Here is a 23,653-nt window from a genome sequence, read left to right as displayed (position 1 = left end):
TTTCCCACATCATATATTTTTCCTTTTAAACCATATAGGGATGTTATAAAACTTAGATTTTCCGGAACCCGGAAAGGCATGATACCGGCTTTCACGAATCAAAACCTTCCCCCCCGTGGCGAGATAAATAAGATCAACTTTTGCGCCCCACGCGCGTCCCACCACACCTTTCACCCACGGGAGAGAGACCGGATCTGCTCTCACATTTTGTACATCCCACCATACATTGTGAATATCTCCCGTGAATAATAATGTATAAATACGGGAGATATTCCTAATGCATGGTGGGATGTACGAAATCGTTGTGAGGCGCCCTGAGTGACGAGCAGATCCGGTCTCGTGCCCTGTGGGGCATAGATGTGAAGAACTCATTTGCGAATTGCGAATAGAATAACACAAAACGAAGTTAGGGCTCAAGTTTATCGACGCTGCAACTACTAGCCACCGACTTCAAGAAGCTGCCAAGGTGCTCTTCTTCTTCTTTCTTCTTCAATTACTCAAGGCTCGAGCTTATTCATTTACGGTTCTGGTTTTTCTTCTCTTCTTCTTCCTCTTTTTTTTTTCTATCTTGTCTTCTTTGTAGACTCCGTACTGAATTGTTCTTGGATAGACGACACATCTGATACTCCGTACTGAATTCTCCTTCTCATTAATCTCTTCCAGTTTGGAAGACCGTAGCTTGCTGTTATGTATTTTAAATTCAACCACAAAACCTGCGACTAAACGTATGTGATCTAGCTACTAAATGTTAATTGCTTATTTCGCTGAACTCTGTTTTTTTTTTTTTTAATTAACAAATGAAAACAGCTAATAAAAAGGCAGTTAGTCCCAAAACAAGATGGTCCACAAAAAGGGGTGGAAGAGTCAACTCCTAATTTCAGAATTAGATTGGTATAGGGTATTTCTGAACCGTAAAAACTTTTAACAGAGTTTTTTTTTTTTTTCTTCATGAAGGTACTATTGGTGTCCCTAGGCAGTAATGGACCTTTGGTTAAATTTTCTTGTAGGCACATAATCAAGATGTAATAACATGGACAATTAATGAAAGACCTCTGATTATTTTATTTACGAAAACAGCATTACTTCAGACCAAATGGTTGAAAAGAAAGATTAATGCCTACAATGTCTGCTTTTATAGTTTTATTTGAATATGATGTTTTATTATTAAAAAGTTCAATTATAATTATTAGAAAATACATGCTTGAGGCTTATGCCTCCTTGGGCGCAGGAGGCTTACACCTCTTTTGCACTCTGAACTATGCGTCACACCTCCGGGTGGTGGAATACCTCCCATTATGCTCCTGCATTTTAAAACATTGGTTTAAAGTCTTCTTCTTATCCTGCACATGTGTGGGCTGTGGGCTATGTGTTAATTTTCATGAAAATCATATGCTTTAGTCTTTTGCTGTTCAGCTGTGGATTTTCTTCTTTGCTTTAGATTCATCAAGTGCATTTTGGTCTTGTAGTTTTGAATGGAAATTTCTTTCTTCCAAATTTTTAGTGCAGAAATTTTTAAGTTTTTGTTCTATCCGTTAAAATTAAAGAGAGTGTATGCCTTCAAGACAAAGATTAAGAGCACATAAATTAATTTTTAAGATATACTTGTTTCAGTAAATCGAAAAAAGCAAGAAAAACTCTAGAAAGTACATTTTTAGAAGAGGATGTAAGTTATGGGACATCTACTTCAGGTATTGCCTTCATAATCATGCAGTGTAAAGGAAAACAATAATTTTGATTTTTGAAATATACCATATAGCATCTGTTCTTTTCTCCTCTCAAGACTGCTTGTGTACATTAATATTTGTATTTTAGAAACTCATATTAAAACATGCCTTTGATGCCAATACCACTACTATTGTGATATCGATTGTTTGTTCAATTTGATCTTCAAATTTCTCTCCTACCTTATCTTCCACCTCCCAAAAAATGTAACTAAACAAAAGGCAAAAACCTATGGCTACTTTAAATCATAGCTTTCTATTTTGTTTTTTTTTTCTTTGTTGAGGATCCTCAACCCAACCCCCCCCCCCCCCCAAAAAAAAAAAAAAAATTATAATAATAATAATAACTAAACAAAAGGCAAAAATGTATAGCTACTTTTCTTTGTTGAGGTTGTTGTAAACTACCAATAAATCACTTGCGCATAAGTCACTGGTAATTCTTAGTTTCTTTTGTCATTGTTCAACTATATTTTCTCATTTTTTATGCACAAATTACTGCTACATTATAAATAATGTCAAACATAGGTTACTATTAGATTTGAGCCTTTTCACTTTAAAAGGAAGTCAAGTGTTAAACATCTTGATTTGAGGTCTCAAGTTGCTTTTATGTGATAATGGATGCTTGTGTCAGGCATCATTAGAAGAATATTTTATTGCTTAAAATTATGAAATCTTGATTATGTACATGTCTATGTAAAATGTATATGAAGAAAGAAAATCAGAAAGCTCAATGTGTCACAATTTTATCAGTTAACTAAATGGTTAGATCATTTAACTCATCAAAAATCATAAAATAACCGGGACCTAAAAAGCTTATAGTGTCATTGATTCAATTGCCCAGTCCAGTCCAAATCTAAATAGCACTGCCAAAATGTTCCACTCATCTTACTCGAAAATAATCTACTTATAAGTAGGGTTTCTCTTTTGGAAATGCCAAGGCAATTGGAGGCTTCTTCTCTTTCATGCAATTCTTATCTTCTAGTTGTTCCCTGTGGTGAATGAACATATCTTCAAATCAATCCTAGGTATAACCTTCAACCACCTTATCACTGAATCCAGATCTTTCAATCAGCCTACTACCACCTCGGAATCCCCTTCAACCACAAAATTCTCCAAGCTCATCTCTTTTGCAATCTGAACACCTTGTAAAACTGCATACAGTTCAGCCCTTAGAGAGTCCCCACTTCCTAGTTCCCACTAGTCCTGAATAGGGCGATACTACATTCCTTTCACCCTCCAATTCCAAAAGGGCCTGGGTTACCTTGGCTACTCCCATCAAAATTTTATTTTAAAAAACCTTCAGGAGGAGGTATCCAATTCAAGTATATTTTATCCTTCTACACTGAACTAGAGGCCACTGAATACCAGTTCCGCCAAATATGATCAAAGGAGAATTGTCAAATAAATCCAAAGCTAATAGCCAACGCATGACCTTTTTTTTTAATAAATGAATGCCAATGTATAAATCGATGCTTCTCTAGTGCACTTCCGTTGGCAAGTCTAAATCGACGCTGCTCTAGTGCACTTCCACATTATTCTTCCCCTTCTCTTTGGCCATACAAAAGTAAATCTGTAAATGAATCAAACAACATCTTAATCTCCATTGGCAAGTTCCAGCTACACCCGAACAAAGAGAAAAACCAATTCCAAATATTTGTAGAAAAGGAATAGGATATTGGTAAGTGGTAACAAGATTCAGTCTAATTTATAAAGAGTGCACTAGTTCGGGGAAATACTCAAAAAAGGCCTCTTCTTTTGCAAGTGATCCAAAGTGTTTACTTTCACATAGAACACTTCCCAACATAGAGCACTAATTTTAGGCGGAATAGGCTGACATCAAAGTTCCTTAAAGGGGAAAGGTTGAGGGTTAGGGAACTGACAAAGGGTATTAAAAAAAGAGCACAAGAAAAAAGACCTTTAGAACTTGGGCACCAAACTTTTCTACCAGGTTTAGAAGGCTCTAAACAAACTCTATCAAGAAGAAGCAAAAGCGACCTTTAGAACTTGGGCACCAAACTCTTCTACCAGGTTTAGAAGGCTCTAAACAAACTCTATCAAGAAGAAGCAAAAGCTCTGTCATAGAAGTGGGTTCCTCATCCCTCAATCCTCTACGAAACCCAAAGTCCTAATTATTACCCAAAGGCAATATAGGAGGGAATAGAAATTTTGAGAGCGCCTCATTTTTGTACAAGGAAGGAAATAGATCCTTTAAAGGCAGGTCACCAATCCAAACATCTTCCTGAACACAAATTAAATTCCCTGAACATGCATCTTACCTACTATACTTGAGGAAAGAAAGAAGGATACCGTGAATTGCTTTCCAAGGTGTTGCCATAGTAGCCCGATGTGATACATCAGCATCCCAATCACCCTCCGACCTTCCATGAATGCTATCCGCCACTTCATGCCATAAACCTTTCCTTTCTAATGGCCACCTCTATTACCACTTCCTTAAGAGAGCTTTATTCTTCTTGCTCACATTCCCAATACCCAACCCACCTTTGTCCTTGCTTCTACAAACAATTTTCCATTTGATTAGGTGATCTTTTCTATCCTCTCTCCGCTCCCAAAGGAAATCCCTCGTTACTTTTTCTAATTTCTTTGCTTCCCTTGGTGGAATCCTAAAAACAATGAGAAAGTAAATTAGTAGGTTTGCCAAAGGTTGATCTTATTAGGGTAGTCCTACCTTTCAATGAGATATAATTTCCTTTTCCGCATGACCAATCCGGCAATCTCCTCTCACATCTTTCTACAATTGGATTGCAGAGTCTACTTTCCTTGGGGTCGGCACCTAGAGGAAGACCCAAATAGGTCAGAGGCCAAGGGGGTGGTTGGACACTAAGCAAGCCACTACCAAAGTTAAGTCAATCTCCTCCATATTGATCCATGCTATGCAACTCTTTTAGATTCCTCACCCTCCTAGCATCTCCCCCATCTCAAAAAATTATGATATTATCTACAAATTGGAGGTGAGTGATTGAAACATTGTTTCTGCTTCAATCATCGAAAAAGAAACATTGTTTCTGCTTACTCTGCAACCCCTAAACTCATCTTCCCTATTATCCCTAGAGAGGTGTCTACTAAAAACATCAAGGTGAGAGAGGATCACCTTGCCTTAACCCTTTACAAGTTGGAAAGAAATCTTTCACCACTCCATTAACAAGGGTGGAAAATGACAAGATCGTATACAACCAAACACCTAATTGCACCATCTCTCCCCAAACCCACACAATTGCATCACCTCTAACAAAAAGACCAATCCACCAAGTCGTATACCTTTTCCAACCCTAATTTGCAAACAAAGCCTTCCTTTCTAGATCTCTTCATTTCTTATACATTCATTGGCTATTAGAATTCAATCAATTGTTTGTCTCTCTTGAATGAAAGCCCCTTGAAATTGGTTGATGATGGGGGGAAGTACTACTTTAATCCTTAAGGAAAGGACTTTAGCAATTTTTTGTTGTTACTGTAGAACTTTATGCTGCAATATTTGGGGTAAAAATGACTAGAGACATGGGAGCAGAAAGGTTGGTTCTTGAAGGCGACTTGAAATTAATAGTGGAGTGGTTAAAGAAAGGTGAAGGGGTGATTTGGAAGCTTAGAATTGAATACATGTGCTTTAAATGGCTTTCAATAGATACAGCAATTCAAATCAAATGGGTTAGGAGATCTGCCAATAGTTTAGCAGATGGCTTAGCAAAACAAGGAGTAAATACACAGCATATGTACTATGCTCAGTTGTAATAAAGTCTGTGATACAGTGGGTAGGTTTGTCTTGTATTGGGTTAGACAATTTCCTCATAACTTCTGGTTGTAATGTTTCTCTTCTTTTTAATGAATGAATGAATTTCTGTGTTACTGATAAAAACAAAGAGAAAGGACCTTATCAATTATTTTGTAGATACCAGTCACCAAACTTATGAGTTGGAAGTCTTAAATTAAGGTTGGCTAGCAATGGTTTATTTTGGAATTAAAGCCAAAAAGGTTGCATGGACTCCAAGGCTAATGATATGTGTATTCTAAAACTCCTTAAAGACTTTCACATTAACTCATCTTTTAACACTTTCCAAAAATCCTAATAGAAAGCCATTGTAAAGCCATCCAGTCCCAATACTTTAGATCAATCTATAGAAAAAGCTGTCCTTTTTGTTTCCTCTTCCTCAAAATCCCTTTTTAGTCATCTTGCTGCCTCATCCTCTAGTAGTGGCCACTCTAACCCTTTTTTAGTCATCTTGCTGCCATTGTAAAGCCATCCGGTCCCAATACTTTAGATCACTTCCCCATTTGTCTCCCACCTAGTCACAAAGTTTTTATGCCTTTTACCATTGGCCATAGCATGGAAGAATTTTGTATTGCCATCCCCTCCTTGATCCATGTATGCCTTGATTTTTGTTTCCAACAGATTTCCTCCCTATCAAGGACTTCCTCCAACTTCTTTTTCAACTTCCATCTCAATTACCTTTCTTCCACATTAAGGTTTCTCTGATTTTCCACACCTCATCCAATTCTTCAATATGGGATATTGGAGTAAGCTTCCTTTCTTCTGTTCTTCCAAAATGTTATCTATTCCACTCCTTTATCTTAGATCTCAATCTTTGCAATTTCTTATGGAACTTGGTTCCCTTTGACCTCACCCCCCTTAAGTCTTCATTTTGGATGTGTCAACCACATATTTTCAAATCTAAAGGGAGTAGGGCCACACAAAAAAATTCTAAGCCTAATCCAAAATGACTTAAGGGGAGTAGGACCTCACCCCCCTTAAGTCTTTATTACCCTCTTTTTCCTTGCATTCCCCATGTCTCTTACATTCCAACTGACTATTTTCAATACTCATCCTTTTATCTAATACCCTCTTCCTCTCATCACTCTCCCTACTTGGGGTGTTTCCTTCTACCTTCCCTCCCATTATTTCAATATCACCCTCCACATCAGAAATTAACCTCTACTTCCGTCTTTTTCTTCTTCCTCTTTTTCCTTTTTTTCTTCACTCTTCCTAGAATACACTTTCCCCTTCTAATTCCCTTCCACCTTGTGAGCCCCTTGACTTTGTGTGTTATCCTGTATAGTTGGGTTGACCTTGTCTTTCTCCATTTCCCTCCATCTCTTTCTTACATCTTTCCTTCCATACAAGGATCTTGAATACCCTCTTCAACTATTCCTTCCTTTATTTTGAGGATCTTTAAAAGAATCACTAATTAAAGCCCATACCCTTTCTAGAATTTCTTCTGCACCCCTCCTTTCTTCTACCTCCCTCTCTTCTATTCTTATTGTCACACTTTCACCTTCCCACTCCTTCAAGCTGGGTAGCTGGTGCCTGTATCAGGCATCACACTCACATCAGTAACCATAACTGAAGGGACAAACATACCTGGAGTCAATGAGAATGGAATGCGTACAAAGGGACTGGGAGACCCTTGGTTGGAAGTCATCACAGCTGACCTATCCTCTAAACTGGGCTACTGCAAAGTGGGAGTGGGAAAGGTAATAGCTCTGTTTGCACCAAAATCCTTTTCTAGTACACCCTTCTCTGACACCTCATTGCAAACCTTCATAGTAGCCTCTTGTTTCACTGCCTGTGCACCCTGTGTTGAGAGTTTGGGGGTAAATTTTCAATGAAAGGAGGGGAGGCAACCTGCTCAATTTTGACCAAGTACACTGCCTGCTCATCTTCCTTTGCTTCATTTCCATGAATCAAATTCTCTTCTTTTTCTTCCAGAAACAGCTCCTGTTTTGAAGCTCTCTACCTCATTCATATCTATCATCAAATTTTGATCAATACTGCCCATGCTCGAGTATTCAAAAGAATCTGAATCGCTACCACTACCATCAAAATCGGAGTCTTCATTTCAAACTATCTTCTTTCATTTCCTTGCATTTTCCTTTCTTTCCGCAATGCAGTTTATTTCCTCCACTACCTTTGATTCTTTAAACACAGAGTTTCTGCCAAGACTGTAGAGCTCCTTCCATAAATAGCATAAATCATTCAATCACCTCCTTACCTACGAACAATACCATCGCCATATTAGTTTCCCTAACCTTCAAAGCTGTATTTCCTTTGGATCTGTAACTCTTGAGCACAAAGTTCTTTTCTTCTATCTTCAGCACAAATGAACCTCTCCTCCATTTCAACTCTGTTTATCCTCAATCTTTTAAACTTTTTGCCCAACACAAAACTTAGAGCTGCAACTTGGGTGGGCTTGGGTTGAGCATTTGCTAAAATTTGAATAGGCCCAGCCCAAAGGCCTGGGCCCAATGCTATGTAAATTATTCAAGTCAGGTGCTTGACTTGCACCCCTAGTAAAACCTCCCAAAATTTTGTTATCTTAGTATGTTATCAGTTTACTGGGTCTATGACACAATTATTGCAAGATCTCATTTGTATTCCCTGTATTAAATACAATCTAATCTTTGTACCTTTCTAGTTTGATAAAATAATTAATTTGATCTATTAATTAATTTCATATTCATTAATATTAAAATTCTCACTGATGTTACTTTCATTTTTTCTCAATAGATGCAAAATACTGGTCCACATGCTTCATCCAGGTCTATGTATAAAAAGAGGACTCGTGAGAGAGAAGACATTAGTTGGAAATACTGTACCGAAGTTGATGGGGATCGGTCCAGGCATTATAAGACCTATTCTCGTAAGAAGAAGGCCAACAAACAGGTTCTGATTTGGCATGGGGAAGACTCTTGGGACTTGGACTGATCTGGTCAGGGGTATTTTCGTCATTTTGACCAGTCACATGTGGGCTTGGGCTATAGCATCTTGTTCCTGTAGCTTAGTAGTGATTCTCTTTCAATTTTTAGTTTATTTGCATTAGTAGGTAGAAAGTTTTTATGTTTCTTGATGCACAAGACAAGGAGTGGCTTTTTTTGTACTTACGGTAAGAGTATTCTGGGTCACACAAGTCACTCTATAAATAGATGTATTCTCTTCCTTTTGAAGCTAATGGTTTATTTTGAGTTCTCTTGCAAATTTGATGTATGGAGTGATTCCTACAACCCCTATAGTGATTCTAGGAACCTTGGAGTGATTCCTTGTGATTTCTATCCCCCTCTCTCTTTCTGTCTTGTAATAGTTTGTTCCAACCCTATTGCATCAGTTTTGGTATCAGAGCATCAAGTTTCAAATGGCTCATTACAATGGTAGAAACATGAGAAGAAGATTAAGTGAACAAACTAAAGAAGTGCTGCTTGCACTTATTAATCGGTAGACACCCTAGAAGCTCAAGGCAAACTATTGATGGAAGACCAAAAAGAAAAAAAAAAAAAACAGCATTGGTGTTCTACATGGAGGATATGACGAGTTTTAAGGGTACTTTAAAAACTCAAGGTACTGCCATCCAGCCCCTAAGGCCTTGAACTCTACAAACTCTAGGTACTTTAAATGATTTATATGACGAGTTGGAGAATTCTAAGACTAATATAGATGACTATCAGGATGATATTACTAGTAAAGTGAAGTGATAGAAGTTCCTAGTTTTAAGGGTGATATCAATCCACAGGCTTTCTCCAATTGGATGGCAGAATTAGAGGAATACTTTGATTGGTTCGATATGTCAAATGAGAGATGGGTTAGATTTGCTAAACTTAAACCTCTAGACCATGCAAAAGTATAGTGGAGTGTGGAGAAAAGATTACAAAATTTGGGTCAGCGTCCTATCACTCGTTTGGAATATATTTTTCTTGATGAATATGTTATATTTATAAAAAGTTTTATTATATACTAAATGTTTATTGTTTTTATATAATATATACAAATTTTAAGTTTTAACATATAAATAAATATTAATTAGTTGACACATGTCAATTCATGTGTAAACACTTGAGCCAAACTCATTTGGAAGATATAAAGTATCAATTGGAGGAGAAATGTTTGCCTAATGACTTCCTAGATGCTCTTCATGATGAGATGATGACATTGAGGCAAGGCAATTTATTTGTGTTCGAATACATTCTAAAGTTTGATGTGCTTATTATTAGATGTCAGTCTACAGAAAGTGAAGTAAAAAATTAGTCCAATTTCGGAATGGTTTAAGGGTTGATATTCAAAGGGAAATGATGACTGTACAAGTTTATGATGTAGGTTATGTTTTTCAAATGGCTCTTAAAATAGAGAAGAGTTTGAAGCAAGAGAATAGTAGGAGGTTTGGCATTCAATCTAGGGAGCTAGCAACCCTTAAGAGTTTAGATGAGGGTAGAGCCACCAAACCTAAATCTCATAATGCTGCTCTAGTAAGGGAAAGAATATCATGATTGATGCTAATAAAAGGGTAACAACAGAAAATACTTGTTTCAGGTGTAGTGGAAAGGGCCACTATGCATTTCGATACCCCAATAAAAATCTACACATAGGGTGTGGGAAGGAAGGACAAGTGAAAGATGATGGAGGCCTTGGCGAAGAAGAGTACATTGGATCTAAACATGAAAAAGAAGACGACAACAATCTTGTTGGAGTTAGACATATTTTAGCATCTAAAGAAGAAAAGAAAGAAGGTTGGCTTTGTACAACGATCTTCCTCACCTTTGTCAAGAGTGGAGACAACTTTGCAAGCTAATAATTTGTGATGGTAGCAACATGAATGTGGTTTCTACAGCAACTATTGAAAGGCTCAATCTAGTTGCACAACCTTACCCTCAACCATACCAGATTGCCTAATTAAACAAGATGATTCTTCAGGTAGGACAAAGAGCTCTTGTTTCTATTTTCTATGGGTCTTATGCTGATGATATTTGGTGTGATGTTCTTATGAATGTTACACATTAGGCCGACCATGGCTTTACGTAGGAATATATACCATTGTGGGAAAGAAAATACATAATTACTAATGGAAAGAGAATTGTTATGAAACTTGAAACCTATGTCACCTAATGAGATCAAGAAGCAACACATACCCCTATTTTAGAGGTACTTAAGGAGGTTGAAGACTTGCTGGCTGATTTTTCAGATTTGATCCTAGATAAGTTGCCTGATGAATTACCACCTCTACGTGATGTCCAACATGCAATATACTTGATTCTCAGGTTCCAACTACCTAATTTGCCTACATACCAAATGAATCTCATAGAACATGCTGAGTTAGAGGCAAGTGGATTATCTATTGAACAAGGGCTTCATTAGAGAGAGTTTCAGCCCATGTGCTATTATTGGCTCTACTCACTCCCAAGAATGATGACTCATGGAGGATGTGTGTTGATAGTAGAACAATCAACAAGATTACAATTAAGTAATGGTTCTCCAGTCCTTACTTAAATGGCATGTTGGATATGATGGTCGAAGGTACGATTTTCTCTAAGATTGATCTTAGAAGCGGATGTCACCAAATTACGATTTGTCTTGGAGATGAATGGAAAACCACTTTTAAGACAAAGGAAGGCCTCTATGAGTGATTGGTTATACCTTTTGCTTAACTAGTGCTCCCAACACTCTCATGAAAGTTATGACTTAGGTACTTCGTCCTTTTATTGATCATTTCTTGGTTGTTTATATTGATGGCATTCTTAGATACAACCATACTCTTGATGACCATCTCGACCATTTGCAAGTGATGAGAATCTTACGCCAGGAAAAGCTCTACATCATCAACTTAAAGAAGTGTTCTTTTATGACACCTATTGTTATCTTTTTAGGATTTGTTATAGCTTTTGAAGGTGTCAAGGCTGATCCTGACAAGGTGATAGCTATACTTGATTGACCCAACCCCACTAACATCCATTAAGCGAGAAACTTTCACGGATTAACTATTTTTTATAGGAATCATAAGGAATTTCAGTACTATTATGGCACCAATTACAGAAGCTATGAAAAAGGGGGAATTTGTTTGGTTTAAGGCTGCAACTAAAGCCTTTGAAGCTATCAAGCGAAGGATGATTGAGACCCCAATGTTACAACTGCCAACTTTTCAAAAATCTATGAGGTGTTTTGTGATGCTTCCCAAGTTGGAATAGGTGGTGTGCTTATGCAAGAAGGACATCTTTATAGCTTTTCATAGTGAAAAGTTTAATGAAGCTAGACTTAAGTACTCCACATATGACAAGGAATTCTATTCTACTGTGCATTGTCTTTGACATTGGTGTTATTATCTAACTTTTCAAGAGTTTGTTTTGTATTTAGATCATGAGACACTCAAGTATCTCAAGTCTCAAAAGCATCTTAGTAGTTGACATCAGAAATGAGCTGAATTTTTAGTAGAATGTAACTTTGTGATTAAGCATATAGCTAGTGCTGAGAACCGAGTAGCTGATGCATTGAGCCGTGTGGTGTACATGCTTCATTCTATACAACTTGTGGGGTTTGATCGGCTGAAGCAAGATTATGCTGGTTGCAAGGATTTCAACATCATTTATGGTTCTTTATAGGCTGGACAACAATCTGAATATCCTGGCTTTTCTATCCGTGATGGTCATTTATTCAAGGGAATTTGCTTATGTCTTTCTAATGCTTCACTATGTGATTATGTTATGTGGGAGTTACATGCAGGTGGAATTGCTGGGCATTTTGGTCAAGATAAGACCATTGCTTTGGTAGGTCGCTTTTATTGGCCTAGCCTTAAGGCTGATGCTGATCATGTGATCAAACAGTTCAGAATTTGTCAATTGGAAAAAGGGAGAAATAAAAATGCAGCGTTGTACTCCCCTTTACCAATCCCACATGAGCCTTGTCAAAACCTCTCTCTGGATTTTGTCTTAGGTCTGCCCAAGATAGTAAGGAGTCATGATTCAATTTATGTTGTGGTAGACAGATTCTCAAAAATGGTCCACTTTATTCCTTGTAGTAAGAAATTAGATACTTCACATGTGGCAAACCTATTCTTTAGGGAAGTTTTTGTTTACATGGTGTTCTTGTTACTATTGTTTCTGATTGTGATGCTAAGTTTACGAGTTACTTTTGCAAGACACTTTGGAAACTTCTCAATACAAAATTGAAGTTCTCATCTAATGGCCAAATCGTGGTAGTTAATAGGAGCCTTGGTGATTTGTTACATTGTTTAATTGGTGATTATACTTCCAAGTGGGATCTCATCCTACCTATGGCTGAATCTGCGTAAAACAGTTTAGTTAATAGTTCAATTGAAAGAAGTCCCTTAGAGATAGTTACTGGAATTCAGCCTAAGAGGTCTATTGAAGTATTGATTTGGTGTCTTTGCCACAAGATGCCAGGACTAGCGTAGAGGCTGAAGGCTTTGATCTCCACATGAGAGAAACCCATGATGAAGTTAGATGCAGGATTGCTCTTAGCAATGATTCATACAAAGGCCAAGTTGGTTTACATAGGCACCTAACTGATTTTCAGGAGGGTGATATGGTTATGGTGCGTGTACGTCCTGAATGCTTTCCTAAGGGCTTTTGTAAGAAGCTTCACTCAAAGATTGCAAGCCCATATAAGATGACTAAGAAAATCAGTTCTAATGCCCATGTCCTAGAGCTGCCAAGTAACATGGGAATTAGCCTAGTGTTCAATGTTGAAGACCTAAGTGCATATCATGGCCATAGTGATTGTCCCATAGTCCCATTGCCTAAGCTGCCTTTGGTTCCATCTACTGATGTGTCTGAAGATATCTTTGGTGAGAAGTTTATTTCTATAGCAAGTGAGGGTTACCAAACGTTTCTTGTAAAGTGGAAGAATCTACCTCTTTTAGAATGTTCATGGATTACAACTGAAGACTTGTATTGTCTTTATCCAGAACTTTATGAGCAATATCATGCCTTTTCCTTTAACTCGCTAGGGTCGAGTTATTTTAAGCCAGGGAGAGATGATGGGGATTGGCCCAGGCATTATAAGATCTATTCTCGTAAGAAGAAGGGCAAACAAAAGGTTCTGATTTGGAATGGGGAAGGCTCTTGGGACTTGGACCAATCTGGTCAGGGGTATTTTCGTCATTTTGACCAGACCCATGTGGGTTTGGGCTATAACATTTTGTTCCTCTAGCTTAGTAGTGATTCTCTTTCAATTTTTAGTTGATTTGCATTAGTAAGTAGAAAGTTATTTCTTGATGCACAAGTTATGGAGTGGGTTTTTTGTAATTATGGTGAACAGTATTCCAGGCCACACAAGTCACTCTATAAATAGATGTATTCTCTTTCTTTTGAATCTTAATGATTTCTTTGGAGTATTCTTGCAATTTTGCTGTATGGAGTGATTAGTACAAACCCTACAGTGATTCTAGGACCCTTGGAGTGATTCCTTAATCTCTCTCTCTCTCTCTTGTAATAGTTTGTTCCAGGCCTACTGCATCAGAAGTACACAAATGCAGAAAAAGTGGAAGAGTATTACTCGAATGTAACTATAGTGGAACAAGATACCACCGTACTAGTGGGGTATTTGAATAAAGTTACATCTAACACATATTGGCAAGGATGTAAAAGCCTGCCCAAATGTTCCTCCTCATGTTCAAAACTTGATCAGGTGTGATCTTGGAGAAAATATTCTAAAGAAACAATAACAACCACCTACTGCTTCTGAACTGAAAAAAAAAAAAAAGCTACTGCATCTGAACATATACAGATTACAAGTAGTTGTGATAACTCTTCCATAACTTGCAAAAAAGTACATATAAAGCCTGAAATTTCTGTTTAGTTCAGAGTTATCACTGATAGCTTGTCCAAAGCATTTGCAATATGCAATTGGACAATGTGCAAACTGTAGCAGCTTTAGTGTCAAGCTAGGAACAAAATAGAAATGAACTTTGAAATTCATCCTGTCCATCGCTCTTGGTTTTATCAAGTCCTTTAATTTTCCCATGTATTATAATATTCTTGTAATTAATTATGATTTTCTTTTCAGGATGGCAAGAAGAAAGAGCAAGAATTTGAAATGCAAGACAGTATTGAAGAAATACTTCAGTGCCAAACTACCCCTACTGTGCAGGGGAACAAAGAAAACTCTAAATTTGAAGGGTCTCCATTCCATATGGTACAAGTTTTTCATTGAATTCCTATATTTTTAACTCTTTCTTGTTAATTTTCTTATCGAGAAAGTATGCAATCTAGGTTACACTAGTGGAACCAGAATTATATTGCTGACATGATGCCATGATAAGGGTGTTTGATAACAGCTGAAGCGGCTGACCTGAATGGCTTATTTTTGTAATTTATGGACAAGTCATTAAGTAGGTTGTAAACTACTTAGAGGCTCAGTGGAATTTCAGGTTGATTACTATACACCTAAATATTTCATTACATACTGTTTTACTTAATAGAAGATAACATAATAAGCCATTCAGTTCAGCCACTTTGGGTCCAAAATCATCCAAAAAATAATTAATAACATGGATAATAACTTTGAAGTTCATCCTATCCATTGTTCTTGGTTTTATCAAGTCCATCAAATTTTCCCATCCATTATAATATCTTGTAATTAATTACGATTTTCTTTTCAGGATGGTAAGAAGAAAGAACAAGAATTTGAAATGCAAGACAGTATTAAAGAATTACTTCAGTGCCAAACTACCCCTACTGTGCATGGGAACAATGAAGAATCTAAATTTGAAGGGCCATCATTCCATGTGGTACAAGTTTTTCATTGAATTCCTATATTTTCAACTCTTTCTTGTTAATTTTCTTATCGAGAAAGCATGCAATCTAGGTTACATTAGTGGAACCTGAATTATTTCAATGACATGATGTCATGATAAGGCCGTTTGACAACAGCTGAAGCAGCTGAACTGAATGGCTTATTTCTGTAATTTAGTGGATAAGTCATTAAGTAGGTTGTAAGCTCCTTAGTGGCTCAATGGAATTTTAGGTTGATTATTATACCCCTAAATATTTCATTACATACTATTTTATTCAATAAAAAGATAAAGCAATAAGCCATTCATCTCAGCCACTTTTGGTTCAAAATCTTCCAAAAAATAATAACAAACATGGATAATAACTTTGAAGTTCATCCTATCCATTGCTCTTGGTTTTATCAAGTCCTTCAATTTTTCCCATACATTATAATATCTTGCAATTAATTATGATTTTCTTTTCAGGATGGTAAGAAGAAAGAGCAAGAATTTGAAATGCAAGACAGTATCAGTATCAAAGAATTACTTCAGTGCCATACTACCACTACTGTGCATGGTAACAAAGAAGAATCTAAATTTGGAGGGGCCTCATTCCATGTGGTACAAGTTTGTCATTGAATTCCTATATTTTTAACTCTTTCTTGTTAATTTTCTTATCAAGAAAGTATGCAATCTAAGTTACATTAGTAGTACCAGAGTTATGTCGATGACATGATGTCATGATAAGGCCGTTTGGTAACAGCTGAACTGAAAGGCTTATTTCTGTAATTTAGTGGATAAGTCATTAAGTGGGTTGTAAGCTCCTTAATTGCTCAATGGAATTTCAGGTTGATTACCATACCCCTAAATATTTCATTACATACTATTTTATTCAATAAAAGATAAAGCAATAAGCCATTCATCTCAGCCACTTTTGGTCCAAAATCTTCCAAAAAATAATTAATAAACATGGATAATAACTTTGAAGTTCATCCTATCCATTGCTCTTGGTTTTATCAAGTTCTTTAATTTTTCCCATACATTATAATATTCTTGTAATTAATTATGATTTTCTTTTCAGGACGGAAAGAAGATAGAGCAAGAATTTGAAATGCAAAACAGTATTGAAGAATTGCTTCAGTGCCAAACTACCCCTACTGTGCATGGGAACAATGAAGAATCTAAATTTGAAGGGGCCTCATTCCATGTGGTACAAGCTTTTCATTGAATTCCTATATTTATAACCCCTTGTTAATTTTCTTATCGAGAAAGCATGCAATCTAGGTTACATTAGTGGAACCAGAATTATGTCGATGACATGATGTCTTGATAAGGCCGTTTGACAACAGCTGAAGCAACTGAACTGAATGGCTTATTTCTGTAATTTAGTGGATAAGTCATTAAGCTCCTTACTGGCTCAATGGAATTTCAGGTTGATTACTATACCCCTAAATATTTCATTACATACTATTTTATTCAAGGAAAGATAAAGCAATAAGCCATTCAGTTCAGCCACTTTGGGTCCAAAATCATCCAAAAAATAATTAATAACATGGATAATTACTTTGAAGTTCATCCTATCCATTGCTCTTGGTTTTATGAAGTCCTTTGATTTTTCCAATGCATTATAATATTCTTGTAATTAATTATGGATTTCTTTTCAGGATGGCAAGAAGAAAGAGCAAGAATTTGAAATGCAAGACAGTATTAAAGAATTAATTCTGTGCCAAACTACCCGTACTGTGCATGGGAACAAAGATGAATCCAAATTTGAAGAGGCTTCATTACATGTGGTACAACTTTTTCATTGAATTCTGACATTTTTAACTCCTTGTTAATTTTCTTCTCAAGAAAGTATGCAATCTAGGTTAAATTAGTATTTAGTAGTACCAGAATTATGTTGATGACATGATGTCATGACAAGGCCGTTTGATAAGAGCTGAATTATTTCTGTAATTTAGTGGGTAATTCATTAAGTGGGTTGTAATCTCTTTAGTATCTCAATTTAATTTCAGTTTGATTACTATATCTCTAAATATTTCATTACATGCTATTTTATTCAGTAAAAGATAAAGCAATAAGCCATTCAGCTCAGCCACTTTGGGTCCAAAATCTTCCAAAAAATAATTCTTTTTGATGAGTAATAGTAAAATTTCACTACATGCTATTTTATTCAATAAAAGATAAAGCAATAAGCCATTCAGCTCAGCCACTTTGGGTCCAAAATCTTCCAAAAAATAATTCTTTTTGATGAGTAATAGTAAAATTTTATTAATTCAAAAACTGGTTTAGAGTTGTGATTTCATACAACATCCCACAGAGGTGCACGGGCTGCAGCCCCTCCTAGAAGCTTACAAGTAAACTAGGAAAAAAATATACAGGAATCACAGCTGAACCCAAAACAATTCTTCCAAAAATAATTAATAGCCATGGATAACAACTTTGAAGTCCATCCTATCCATTGTTCTTGGTTTTATCAAGTCCTTTAATTTTTCCTATACACTATAATATTCTTGTAATTAATTATGATTTTCTTTCAGGATGATAAGAAGAAAGAGCAAGAATTTGAAATGCAAGACAGTATTAAAGAATTACTTCAGTGCCAAATTACCCCTACTGTGCATGGGAATAAAGTAGAATCTAAATTTGAAGGGGCCTCAGTCCATGTGGTACAAGTTTTTCACTGAATTTCTATATTTTCAACTCTTGTTTTTCTTTTTGAGAAAGTGTGCAATCTAGGTTACCTTAGTAGTACCAGAATTATGTCAATGACATGATGTCATAATAAAGCTGTTTGATAAGAGCTGAAGCAGCAGAACTGAATGGCTTATTTCTATAATTTAGTTGATAAATCATTAAGTAGGTTGCAAGCTCCTTACTGGCTCAATGGAATTTCAGGTTGATTACTATACCCCTAAATATTTCATTACATACTATTTTATTCAGTAAAAGATAAAGCAATAAGCCATTCAGTTCAGCCACATTGGATCCAAAATCTTCCAAAAAATAATTAATAACCTACTCATCAAACAAAATCAATAGCCTTGGATAAATATCGCTATTTTATTGTGCAAGGTGCCAACCAGCTGGTTGGTAAGGCCTCCTGCTGGTCATAGCGGAGACTTGGGATCAAATCCCACCTGCACCTGGGTTTTGGGTTGGGGGGGAGATGCGCTACCTCCATTGTATAGTCCTTCAAAAGAAATAAAAAAAAAAAAAAACATCGCTATTTTATTGTTGGTGTCTCCATCAATGGCGTTATAATCAAATGTATTACTGCAATATAGTACTCATTGATATGGAGGTTGGACAACTGTGTATAATGACTTTATGACTACTTTATACATTCAATATTACATTTTTTAAATAGTACTTTCATATACATGGTTAGCATATATAAGTCCTAATAAAGTGTATCATTAGATTCTAGAAAGGGTAAGAAATATTGAGGCTCAATTGCAACAATTGCAACATCTTCAAGCCCTTGAGCCTAAAATACAGAAGCTGGAGCAATTAATAAGCACACAATTGATGGAATGGAAGTCAGAAATGCTCCAGGGGTTCGCTTTGCTGTCACTCCAAGTTCAAAGGTCTTTTGGAGTGCCTGAAGCCAGCATGGACCAGGACCACACCAAAGAGGCAATCAATTTTCAGGTATGTAATTGATCTTGGCAGTTATTCTCCCACATACAAAGCGGTGCAACTTGAATGGGTATTGACATGCTTAAGGCCAATCCAAGCCTAACCCTAGGAATTGAATATGAAACCTGGGAATGAATTTGAGCCACTGACATTAGCTATATATGCATTAGTAGGTGGTAGCACAGCCCAGGTTGAGTTAGGTTTAGGTTAATGAGTTGGCTTTCCAAATTTCTGCTAGAAAGCCTCAAAATGTCAAGTTGTTAAGCTTGAGGAGTTTTCAACTATAGACCTCTCAATAGCAAGACAATAACCCAACTGCTATCACAATTCATATTGGCATGTATCTAACTATCTATGTTGCTTGAGTTAAGGTATCTTACCCGATCAGTTTGGGTTTATCTTTTACAGCCTGAGCTTCAATTCATCCCTAACAAAATAGGGGTGCAAGTTGGGCGGGTTGGGCCGGGTTTATGGTCAACCCAGGCCCGGCCCTAAAACTTGGACTTAAGGCCCTAGCCCGAGCTCAAACCCGATTTTCCCAACCGAAGCCCAGCCTGCATTGTAATTTGATGCACTTGGATTGTAATTTGATGCACTTGTATAATTTAAAATTATACATATATAAATGTATTTATGCAAATATATACATATATTTATGTATATATGTAAATATGTATACAAATGTTATATATACAAATATGTATGTATCCATATGTAAATATGTATGCAACATTTTCACATATACACATGTATGTATAAATGTATATAGTTGGGCCGGGTTCTGGCTACCTAAGTGCTAGGCCCAAGGCCAGCCTGTGTAAAATTCCGGGCTGGGCCCACTCAAGTTGCACCCCTACCCCAACATAAGAATCTAAAAAATAGTAGTAGAATTTATCATTCCATCTAGCATGATCAAATTCCACTGAATAATCTATAAATTCAATTAGTAATAAATTTTATAGTTGATGCTTTAAAATCTATCAATAACATTACATTGAGCAATGGTGGATTTACACTCCTAAATATGGGAATTTCAAGATTTAGAGGTAATGAAGCTTTGAGTTGATCAAAACAAAAATGAAGCTTTGAGATGATACCCAATCATTTTCTAAAAATGTCCATGCAATAGTCTGTTCACCCTATTCAAAGTATGATAGGGCATCCACTGTATTTTGTTGTATTTTTATATTAATGGTGCTTGTGAATTTTGGTGTTTTCTGTATATAGTAGTACTCTAGTTCATAATTAGAAAATTCTTTCATTAGTTTTCAGTATGTGATCATCTCAGGAAGTTAAAATGCATTATAGGGTAATTTATTCTATCTTTGGTAAGTTTACTTGATTTTATTATCTTCAATCAATGGTTAAAATCTTAAAATAATCTTAATTCTATATTTTACAAGATAGTAGACATGTTTTCAGGATTTATTTATTTTCTTTTTTATTTCCTCAAGATATTTTGGCTTTAAGTACAGTTAACATGTTTTTGGATAGGCTTGGGTGCCTGAAGTCTTCTAGCCCTATATCAGGATCCTAGTTTATGGATAAGACTAATACCAAATTTTTCATATAAGTCAATTTATTTTCTTTTTAAAATTAGCATCCTTATCTGTTTATGGGGTTCCTAATAATGTATTAATAAAAATACTTTGGTACAATTTATCAAAAAAAAAAAAAATACTGTGGTACAGAAACATGTTTTCTGGTACCATTTTCACAAGATGCACGTTGAGATGTAGATTTTGCAACTTGATCTCTAAACTGTTGCACCCCATGTGTTTGCAAGACCAATGTTTTTTTATTAGCAAATTTGCAAAACCAATGTTAGTGTTGCACTTATGGTGGACTATTATGCATTTCATATCAATAATATTTTGGGGCTTTTTATTTTCTTTTAAACTGAAATAAATCTTTGTGTTCAAAGGCTTTCTCAACTTCATAGTAACCATGCCTTTTCTTGTTTGTAGACACAGGTGGTGTTTCCACATGCTTCAGATTTTCCTTCTTTCACCGAGTTGGAGAAAAAAGCAATTATATATGCTTTATTTAATCCTGTTGGACCGCTTGAGTAAGCAGATGCATATACCTATTATTATTATTATTATTATTTGCCACATAACATTAATTACTCTATATAACAATATCCTTTTATATAGTGAAAAATTGGTAATTCTATGGAAGTCTCACCTAACAAGGTCGGAGCTTCTTTGTGTGAGAGATGGCAAGTGTGTTTCTAGTGCTGTAAGTATTCAAGACAGACTATGGTGTTTCACATTACATATTAACCTCTATAACAAGGAGTTAAAATACAAAGATTTGTTTCTCATGCAGGTTATGAATTGTGTGGTGGACGTACTAGTGCATGAACAGTTTGGTAATGGTTTGGTAAAACACCATTACTTTCCCACATATTTTGCGGTAAGATTTCAATTTATTTTTACATTTAATTTACTAAGATGACCTACCATTTCTTATCTGCCAATTTCCTAATTGTAAATGCAGGAAAAGATTCTAAAAGATGAACCTCCAAGTCTTGAGGAGTTGAAAGATTTTTATGAACCAAGTATACTTAAATATGACTTGTTGCAATGTGAATTGGTACGTCTTGGATAACACACGCAATAGATAAATTAATTTTGAAGTACAACTAACTATAATATTTTGCAAACAGTTATTCATCCCCCTTTGTGTTGATTCCCACTGGTTCACATATGTCATAAATCTAAGAGACAAGAGGGTGGAAGTTCTTAACAGCCTACCAATGTCTGGATTCACTGTAGAGCTTAGTTATCTGTCTAGAATGGTTTGTATTGCAGTAAATATTGTTTTAATTGTTCTCATCATCACCTGTTGTCATGTGCTAATCAAAGATTGTGCTTAATTTTCAGAAAGAAACTTGTAATGAAATAATGAGTAGCTTGAGTGAAAGACCCATGGCGATTACAGAATGGCCTGTGTTAATTCCCGAGCTTCCTATTCAAAAAGCCAAGTAATTGATGCCTTTAGTATTAACTGACATTTTTAGTAACTATAACGGATCAGATGCAGATGTTTAAATGGTTGTTATTGTAACAGTTATGATTGTGGTATATTCATGATATGTTATATGGAGTATTGGGATGGACGACTAATGAAGTCCTTTGCACAGGTAATTGAAAATTGAGTTCCAAAAACTTTCTTTCTTTTTTTTTTATGCCTTGTTTCATGAAACGTTTTGTGTTTCTTAAACCATTTTGTTTGATTTATATGTTGTTTAACATTTCCAAAATATAGGATGATATCCCATACTTGCGGATGAAGATTATAGCTGATCTGTTGTTGCACCCAGAAAACAAGGTATTTGAAGCAATTAAAAAGGATCGGTTTCTCTAGTTTTTTCTTCATATATATCACACCATCTCAATCATGAAATTGGTTGATTCATGATATATTAAATGGAACCAACTCAAAAAACTGTTGTAGTTTAAGCCCAAAAGTTAGGTCACTTCAGATTAGGTTGTCCCATATCATACTGCTGTCCATTGTACTCTCTTAGTATGTATATAGTATTACAATTTCATAAGAGAATATTTTTTTGTAGGTAACACTTATAAGATGATGCTTCTCCAATGTAATTTTGAAACGTCTCATCTGGGAAACTCCAAAGGCAAATGTCATAGACATAGAGGTTAGTAAGAGCTATCTCTAATCATGACTAAAGAAGCCACGTGAATCTATTATCGTTCCTCTTTTGTTTCAGCATCACTAACTCGCTTGGTATTGGCATCCAGAGTGTCACTCCAGATCATCACAATGATTCCATTTGGAGGAAACCAGCCAACGTCATCTTAAAAATCAACCTCGGTGACGATGGGAGCTTCTCATTCAGAAGGGCGTTCATTTTTGTCATGGGGAGAGCAATTAGTTTCTGTTGTTCTAACCCGAGGAGAGGTTGAAGCTTTGGGCTTTTTTTTTCAATGAATTGCTATTTTCCAAGGAATTAAGTCTCTCGGCCATTTGTTTAGAAGGTGGTTCACAATATCTTGGACCGTTCCTACTTCCTGGGAATAGCTCTGCCATCCCACTGGCTATGCAAATATATAGCAGATTGCAGGATCTGTGGCCGAATGCTAAGGTTGAGGGAGTGTGGATGTATACGTAATGATGTGTATAGTCTATTCATTACATTTTCATCCTACTGATGTTTCTCTTTTTAACTTAGCAAATGGCAAAGAACTGTAAAAAATGTTGTTTTTAGTTTCCAGAGCTGATTTTTCTGTAGGCTCAGTTTGGAAAGAGTGTAAATACAAATATGTACTGTACAGTCATGTATTTTGTATTTCTAAACAAGGATTTGAACTGTAGTACAAATACAAGTATGTAGAGTGCAAAAACTTGTATTTTGTACGTATTTGTACTGTAAACATTTGTATTTTTACTCTTTCTAAATTGAGCCGTGGCTTCATCATAATACATAATTGACTGTGGGAGTCAGATGTGGACCATGTGTTTAAATAACAGGGAAAAACTTTGGCTGCTTGGAAAAAAAAAAACATCTTTAGGCTGTTTTCTAGCTTCCTACACATGACTCGTTACACATGACTCGTTAGTTGCCTTTAGTCCTCTCATGATTCTCTTCATAAAAATCTTTTTCTTTTTTGATAGTTTTTCTTCTTATTGGTTCTGTTCTTTTTTTTTGATAGAATTCTTCATAAATTATGATGGCGGAATTGAAAAAAAGGGAAATGTAAAAGTTATATAATATCATTTTCCCTGCAAAAAAAATTAATCAGGAAATTAGGAATTATATAATGG

General features: G+C 35.9%; 1 protein-coding gene across 10 annotated transcripts; it reads left to right on the top strand.

Annotated features, from left to right (window-relative positions):
- The first annotated feature begins 153 nt into the window (after nucleotides 1-153).
- Nucleotides 154-23,332, top strand: LOC148864730 (uncharacterized). Of its 10 annotated transcripts, XM_088979889.1 has the most exons (20): nucleotides 427-466; nucleotides 1,612-1,688; nucleotides 8,236-8,391; nucleotides 14,512-14,640; nucleotides 15,107-15,235; nucleotides 15,704-15,838; nucleotides 16,299-16,427; nucleotides 16,882-17,010; nucleotides 17,758-17,886; nucleotides 18,641-18,871; nucleotides 20,827-20,927; nucleotides 21,016-21,100; nucleotides 21,191-21,277; nucleotides 21,362-21,457; nucleotides 21,531-21,662; nucleotides 21,748-21,848; nucleotides 21,935-22,007; nucleotides 22,133-22,195; nucleotides 22,440-22,526; nucleotides 22,630-23,332. In XM_088979889.1, exons 2-19 carry the CDS (start codon nucleotides 1,671-1,673, stop codon nucleotides 22,455-22,457), a joined length of 1,941 nt encoding a protein of 646 aa, XP_088836015.1. In that variant the 5' UTR covers nucleotides 427-466; nucleotides 1,612-1,670; the 3' UTR covers nucleotides 22,458-22,526; nucleotides 22,630-23,332. The 10 variants fall into 10 exon arrangements, with proteins under 10 accessions (XP_088836023.1, XP_088836016.1, XP_088836024.1 ...); XM_088979897.1 differs by lacking the exon at nucleotides 1,612-1,688 and having other exon boundaries at nucleotides 154-466; nucleotides 8,236-8,444; XM_088979890.1 differs by lacking the exon at nucleotides 1,612-1,688 and having other exon boundaries at nucleotides 332-466.
- The last annotated feature ends 321 nt before the right edge of the window (nucleotides 23,333-23,653 follow it).

This window comes from Nelumbo lutea, chromosome 3 (assembly GCF_056320005.1).
Source record: "Nelumbo lutea isolate HS-2025 chromosome 3, American lotus-T2T, whole genome shotgun sequence".
NCBI classification, from domain to species: domain Eukaryota; kingdom Viridiplantae; phylum Streptophyta; class Magnoliopsida; order Proteales; family Nelumbonaceae; genus Nelumbo; species Nelumbo lutea.
The sequence above is the reverse complement of the archived record's forward strand: the minus strand, read 5'-3'. Positions and strand labels throughout refer to the sequence as shown.

What these genes read in the sequence shown, in the direction of transcription:
- LOC148864730 (XM_088979889.1), top strand. An exon ending in AAGGGTCTCCATTCCATATG is followed by an intron (nt 14,641 to 15,106) that starts GTACAAGTTTTT and finishes TTTTCTTTTCAG; the next exon opens with GATGGTAAGAAGAAAGAACA. An exon ending in ACTTGTTGCAATGTGAATTG is followed by an intron (nt 21,458 to 21,530) that starts GTACGTCTTGGA and finishes TTTTGCAAACAG; the next exon opens with TTATTCATCCCCCTTTGTGT.